Genomic DNA, 7,614 nt, shown 5'->3' with positions numbered 1-7,614 from the left:
TTTTGAGACAGGGTCTCACTGTGTAGTGGAGACTGACCTGGAACTCACTGTGTACCCCAGGCTGGTCTTGAACTCACATTGATCCTTCTGTCTCAGCCTCCTAAGTGCTGGGATTACAGGCGTGCGTCACCACACCTGGCTCTGCAGTTTTTACTTTTGAAGAGTCTTTGATTTCATAAATTGAAGAAAATCATATATGATAAGTTGCTTAAAAATTGAATACTTATTTTTCTAAATAAATACATTCTAGTTAATTTAATTTCTAAATTCTACAGAGACACAATAAGATATTAGAAAGGTACAGATGTTTAGTTATTCTAAAGTATATCAGGTAGTATACCAGTTATTTCTCTAAATAGCAATTGATATAACAACTTAAGATATGGTGTATATCAGAAAACAATTCAAAATTTAAACGTAGAAGAATGAGGGTGCTTTTTCCTACTAAATATATCCAAGTGTTGATATGTTTAATAGAAATGCCCTTACAGATCAATAACTAAGAAACCCACTGAGAAATAACAAAAAAATACGAAAAGGTGATTCAAAAGAAATGCAAATGATCAATCAATAAATGAGCAAAATGTGTTAACTTAAATTAAAGGAATATAAATTTAGAAGTACCTCTCAAACTTATAAAGGTTGCATATAAGGTAATATTAAAAGTTGAGGAACCACCATTAGCCCAGCCAGGTAGAAACTTTGACAGTGAACGTCCAGGATGCCATTATCAGGTCTTTCACCAGCATCTACGTGCAAGAAACCTATGGTAGAGAAATGAGAAAGCTGTGAATAGATTTTTTATCATAAACATTTCTTAGGGTTTTGTTTATTAAAATGAAATACCAATTAGCACTGCTTTCATTGTGTCCCATAAGTTCAGGCCTGGTGTATTGTCATTATGACTTCATTGTAGAAACTGTCTAATGTTTTCTTTCATTTCATCTGAGAGGCATTGGTTGTTGAGGGGGGGTGTTATCTAATTTCTGTGTGTTTGGGAAGTTCTTGTGGTTTCTTTTGCTGTTGATTTCCAGTTTCACTGCACTATGGTCTGATCCTATGTGTGGGATAATTTCATTTCCTTTGCATTTACTTAAACATGTTCTATGAGCTAGCATGTGGTCTGTTTTGGAGAGCATCCTATGTGCATCTAAGAAGAATGTGTATTCTGATGTTGTGGGGTGGAACATTCCGTAGATATCTGCTAGGTCCATTTGTTCAAAAGTTTGGTTCAGTTCTAATTTCAGTGTTGATTTTTTGTCTAGTTGATCTGTCTGTTTATGACAGTGGGCTGTTGAGGTCCTCCACTACAACTGTGTTAGTGCTTATATGATTTTTTATGTCTGTTAATATTTGTTTTATATAGTTGGGTGCACTGCTATTTGGTGCATATATATTTATGATTTTTATCTCTTCCTCTTGGATTGTTCCCCTCACAAGGATGTAGTAAACTTTTTGTCCCTCTTAATCAGCCTTGGCTTGAAATCCACTTTGTCTGCAAATAGAATAACTATCCCTGTTTTTTTCCAGGTTCCTGTCACATGGTATATTGGTACCCATTAAAATAATATGTGAAATAGGAAGAAAGGGGCTAAAGGTGCAGGGAAAGTGGGAAGGGTAGGGAAAAGGAAATAAGGGAAAAGAAAAAAATATGAGAAAATGAAAAAAATAGAAAAAAGGTTTTTGTAAATAGGTAAGGGAGGAGGAGGTGAAGTTGAGGGCAGGGGTACGGGAGGAAAATGAGAACCAAGACCTGTCATGTAAAGGTACAAGATCCCAATGATGAATGTAACTGTGCTGTGTACCTAAAATGTACCAATAAACTCAATGAGAAGAAAAAGTAATATGTGTGAATAAGCTTCAGGGGCCTGCTCCCCATATGTACCAACTTTCTGTTTAAGTGCAACTTGTCCTTTGGGGAAACCTCAGTTTGCCCACTATTGCAAGTGTTTGTAGCTGGATCCAGGCCCATTAGTCCCTTCTCTCAGTTCCTTTAGCTATTTGTGCCCATAGCCACACTTTTTTTATATTTAATATGTATGGTCTTCTGCAGTAGCTAAACAGTCACATGTGACTTTATAATTTGCTTCTGTATCTTCCCATTTAAATCCATGTTAAGTATGGACAGACCATATCCTTATTAATAAGGCTTCTGGGTGCTCCTCCAACTGGATTTCACATCCATAGATGTTAAGAATAACTGTCTCTATTGACTGGGGTTCTAGAAAAGTTGCTACTTACCAGGCCCCAGAAAAGACTTCTCTGCAATCAGGACTGTGAGTAGATCCCCTCTACTCAATGTTGTTCCTCCTTTCTCATCCAGCTGCAGTGTAATTTGGTTCCCTAAATTCAGGCACAAGCTCTCTCCTTTCCCCCATCTCAAACACGCCTAGGTACTTACTGGTGGATTTACTACTCAACTATTATTTTGCTTCTCTAAATTAATCTCTAAATTAATGAATCTCTAAATTAGGCTAAACCAGTTAATTCTAGCACAAAGCTTGGTGGCACTAAAATACAAAATTTACCATTTCTCATCAAATATTTTATGGTTTTCTACTGTATTTTCCTCCATTTGGGTTTAAATACTGGTTCTCCTTATATCAACTGTATGACTTTAGACAATCGTTCTGTGTCTTAGTTTTGCTGGTAAAATGGGACCACCGCCACAGAGGGTAGTTACAAGAATTAAGTGAGGGAGCAAATAAAAGTAGCTAGATAGCTGGTTCTGTTAGCTTTGATAACAAAGGCATATTCATCCACCCCTGCAGGTTGGAGTCCTTCTCATTCCAAGGTGCAGGTCATCTAGAAGTTCAGTTTCTTTCTGTCCTTTTATCTCTTGAGTGCCCCTTCTGGATAGGCCTATTTCACTCCTGAACCTACTATAAACCCTCTGAACAGATGCTGTTTCATGTGTTAGATCTACCTGATGTTTCTGATACCTAAGTCCTTACCTGATTTTCGATTGAGATTTACAGTCTAATGAAACAATCTGGGTGTTGGGGTTGTTTTTGGAGAATGTCGTCGAAACAAGGACATGAATTAAAGTAGTAATTTTCTCAGGTGTATTCAGAAAGATTGTGTTAATATAGAATGCAAAGATCTCTCACTTCGAGACACAAGAGCGTTCCAGGCTGAGGCCACATGGCCGGTGGCCTTACTCTTAGGAACCTAAAATTGAGACATGTTGTGACTTCAATTCTGTGCCATGACATACCCCAGTGAGTTCCTGTCACAAACATGTTTGAGATACTGACAGTGGGCAGATTGTGTTTTTATTTTTCAGTGGATGGCACACTGTGATGTTTGCCCAATAATTACAACACATTTATGTGTTTTCTATTTCATTCTGCTATATAGAGTTGGGAGTTCAAGTATGTAATACTGAAGCTAGATAGCCTGTATTTTAGAGAAATGAAAATAATTTTCTCAGTCTCAAAAGTTTCAAGACACATATCTAAAACATAAACACATTCTCAGGATGGTTCTTCCAAAAGTGTTAAACCAGCAATATCAGTATCACCTAGAAACTTGTTGGAAATGCAGATTCTCATTCTGCAACCCCATACCTATTGAATCTAAAACACACACACTCCTGCAGTCCCTGGTGACCTTAATGAACACCAAAGTTTGAGAGCCACTGTATTAGGGTGGTAACTGAATTTTAGGAGAGTTCATGCTCCACTCCAAAAAATGTTTTTCTGGTCATTGAAAGATAAGGAGAAGTTCTGCGTATTCTGAGTTGTCTTATTCAATCCAGTGTTATTCAAAGTTGCGTAAAGAAAACCAACTATGTTTAATATGTTTTATTGCCATTAAAATCTGCTTTTGCTAACTGATCACTCTTTTCTCTTTGTATTTCTTCACGATAGCCGAGTTGGATTTTATGTTAACACTTTCAAAAATGTTTCCAGCCTGGAGGCCAAGTTTCATAAGGAAATTGCAGTGGTAAGTAAGGCTGATTATTTTTCCATGTGGAATATAAAGGAACATTTATTTTAGAAACAGATGAATTGGCTTAGCATTATCTCAAGTGTTCTTCCTTTAGCACATGTTTTGTAGTAGTAGTGGTGGCCCATTTACTCTGAAATGTTTGTATAATTTCTGTAGTGACTACATAGTTTCTATATATTTTGGAGATTTTGTCACAGACCACATCCCTGTTTCCCTTTTTAGTCTGTCTGTAAAGTCAGAGTTTCATGTGGTTTCAAAATATTAGTGAAAAATTAGTTTCAAAATATTCAGAAAGTCAACAGATGTATTGTGGATTGATGTTTTCTACTTCGACAAGGTAGTTGTGGGGCTGTTTCTAGTGGAATCAATATAAGTGGCAGGCTTTTGTTTTGTGCTAAATATATTTTGATTATTTAAAAAGTTTTTTGTGTTCAGTTTTTTTTTTTCTTCAGTTTTGATGTGAATTTTAAGCTTGGGCCATAAAAAAGAATTTCAAATATCCCAAGGCCGCCATAATTGTCATAAGAGTCTTAGTTTCTCAATAAACAGCTTCTTTCTTGGGGGAGGATGTGCTGTTTGGCACCAAGACAACTTGCAGCTTTCAGACAAGTGGCCTTTGTCCCCTTAGCTTTGCCACAAGCTGTATGAAGTGATGACAAAACTGGGCGACCAGCATGCTGACAAGGCCTTCACCATCCAAGGCGCCCCCAGGTAAGCCATTGCTCATCAAAGCCACCTTCATTTCCACACACCCTTAACATGATGCTGCTATGTTGGTTGAAATTTCTGCATTCTGTGGATAAGGTTCTACTGTTTTAAATTTCATATCTTCATCATTAAAAGTCTAAAAGGAATCTTTCCATCTATTGATTACACCAGCCTTCACTCAGTGCTTTCACATTTATTTCTGGCTTTCAGATATCCCACAGGAATTCTCTCTCTCTCTCTCTCTCTCTCTCTCTCTCTCATTGTCTCACTCTCTCCTTCTCCCTATCTCTCACTTTCTCCCCTCCTCTCTCCTTACCCCCCATCTGCTTTACTGGGACCTGAGAGCAGTAGTAATATATAGTTTCTACTTCCACACATGTTACTTTCTCTGAAAAAGAAAGAATTCTCCCAAACCATGGCAGTCAATATTGGTTCTTATCATGGGTGCTGATGTTTGTGACAAATCCATGTGGGGAAGGTAAAGAAGTAGGTGAGACCTTGCTTTGTCATTGCCTCATTACTGTGGCTGCAGTGGAAATTTCGGTCAAAGACACTAGGAGCTCTGTGACCCACAGATGAATTGTCCACCTCGCCAGGGTTTGGCTGTGTACCAGCTTTCTCCTGTGATTTTGCAATTGCTTTTATTCCATCTTCTCAGGCCTTGTGTGCTCAGGGAGTGCAAATTAGCACATCCTAGGCTGTAAGAGATCCAGCTTTCAGTTTTATGAGTGCAGTTGACTTGCTTTGTTTTTCTTGAGTAAATCCAATAGTCTCTCTGGTTAAAAATCTCATTATTTTCTAATCAATAAAAAAGTAATGTATTATTGGGATAAATACATTTTAAGGTAATGTGCAGTTCTGACTTCCTGTATTTGTGATTTTAGTATCAGTGCACACACTTATACGAATGCATTTATAGAGACACACATAGTCATACACATGCCCCAACATCTACCTGGATTGGTGCCTGGTTGCCTCTGGAGATTACTAGTTTTCTTTTTCTAAGATTTGTAGCCTCTGGTATGCTTGCTGTGCTAAAAAGATGGTAAATATATCTTCTCCCTGTAAGAGTCAGAGCACCATCTAAAATAACACCCCAAAGGAGTCAGGTTAATGTTTCAATATGATTATTTCAGTATTGAGCTAAGTTCAAAGGAAAGGTTAGAACAGGGATATCAAAATGACTTTGGGATGTTTCAAAAATGAAGTACATTAAAATTTAAGCATTCCTCCTTTACGTGGAAATGCAAAGGAGATATTTAAAAATTTCAGTGTTGCTGAATCAGATGAAGTGAGGAGAAAGCAAGTCATGGTCACTTAACAATTGTTTCTTTAATTTTTTCCAATGTCTTCTGCAGCATGAGGTGGTGAGCGACTTGGGGAACTCTCTATAGGGCATAGATTGGAGATATTTTCCATTACAGCCCATGATTGCTAACACATGGCCTCAATTATGTGACCTGTGTATTCTTTGTAGGACCCAGTCCCCTCGCCCCTTGAATATGTAGACATATTGTGTGTATCTGTTCTTTTATTTTAGGCTACAGACTCTGTTCCTGCTAGCTGTGGACTTTAGAAATTCATAGAGAGTAAGATGTGTCCTAGGTACTATCTTGGTTATGGTGCTTAGCTGTTCCTTAGCCTCTGGCCGGGTGCCAGGAACTTAGTGGGTTCTCAGAAACATCATTGAATCTCATCAGCTGAAGGATGTGTTTGCAGAAGGTGTCCAAGTTGTCATTGTCTTGTACAGTGTAAAAAGAAACAATTAATGAATTTATTTCCAAATGATATCAGCAAGCACACTCCTACAAAAACTTTGCTCATACTCTCCTAAGATGCTTTTGAATATAAAAAGTATACTTTTCTGAGTAGGATTTTTCCGTCACTTCTGACGTGCCAAAATTTTCTTGTAGATCAAAAGTGAAACTGGTTCCATCAATTCAGCTTAGGCTGGTAAGATTCTTTAGTGCTTGGTTGGCATAGTGGAGAGATAAGAAGTTTGTATGGCTAAGAACTGAATTCAAATCCTCAATCAGTGGTCACAACCTTTTTTTTTGTTGTTGTTATTTTTTGTCCAGAGACTGGTTTCATGGAAGATACCTTAACCGTACATGGGGTGAAGAGATGATTTGGAGATGATTTAATTATGTTATATTTATGGTACATTCGAGTCTCTTTGTTAAGGTTCATCTGTATTTGCAGCTGCTCCCCAGAGCTAACATCACCACCTCAGCTCCACCTCAGAAGGATCATGCAACCTAGATCTCCATATGCACAGTTCATAGTAGGGTTCTAGCTCCTATGGAATCTAATACCCCACTGCCTTGACAGGAGGTGGAGCTCAGGAAATGATCATGAGCCACTTCAAATACAGTTGAAGCTTTCCCAGCTTGGCCTACCACTCATCTCTTGCTGTGCAACCCAGATTACTAATGAGCAGTGAACTTGTACTGATCTGTGGCCTAGGGATCGGGAAGCCTGGCACTAAATCACTGAGGGATTTTAGGGTTTTTAAAGATCTTTTTGCTCCACTCTTCTCCCTGTAAGTGGGGATAGTGATGCAGTCATTGAGGATACTATAAAGGCAAATAATAGATGAGCATGATCTGGCCCACAGAGCACAGAAAGTGACACCATTTATCAGCATCTCTATGTCTAATGACCAAAATAAACTGGAAGAAGGGAGTCAGATAACAGACAGCACCTTTTAAGCCCCAGGATTTCTCTGTAATGAAGAATCCCAGATCAAATGAATCCCATTTCTCAGAAGGTTTCTTGCTTAATTTCGTGTTCATGTAGTGATTCAGGCCCTCTACGCATTGCAAAGACACCGTCACCTCCTGAGGAGCCTTCACCCCTGCCCAGCCCAACAGCCAGTCCCAACCACACGCTAGCACCTGCATCTCCTGTCCCAGTACGGCCCAGGTCACCTTCACAGGTAAGAGGGGAGCA

At 38.6% G+C, this 7,614-nt stretch overlaps 1 protein-coding gene across 1 annotated transcript in view; it reads left to right on the top strand.

The window, feature by feature from the left end:
* Amph (amphiphysin) overlaps nt 1–7,614 on the top strand; it is a 159,246-nt gene that overhangs the window by 100,776 nt on the left and 50,856 nt on the right. The window contains exons 8-10 of the mRNA XM_010610871.1: nt 3,873–3,948; nt 4,583–4,665; nt 7,462–7,600. Of these exons, the coding sequence (XP_010609173.1) occupies nt 3,873–3,948; nt 4,583–4,665; nt 7,462–7,600 (298 nt within the window). The remainder of the gene's footprint in view (nt 1–3,872; nt 3,949–4,582; nt 4,666–7,461; nt 7,601–7,614) is intronic.

This window comes from Fukomys damarensis, unplaced genomic scaffold, assembly GCF_012274545.1.
Source record: "Fukomys damarensis isolate Sample0158 unplaced genomic scaffold, DMR_v1.0_HiC HiC_scaffold_17, whole genome shotgun sequence".
NCBI classification, from domain to species: Eukaryota; Metazoa; Chordata; class Mammalia; order Rodentia; family Bathyergidae; genus Fukomys; species Fukomys damarensis.
This window is presented reverse-complemented; position numbering and strand designations above follow the sequence as displayed.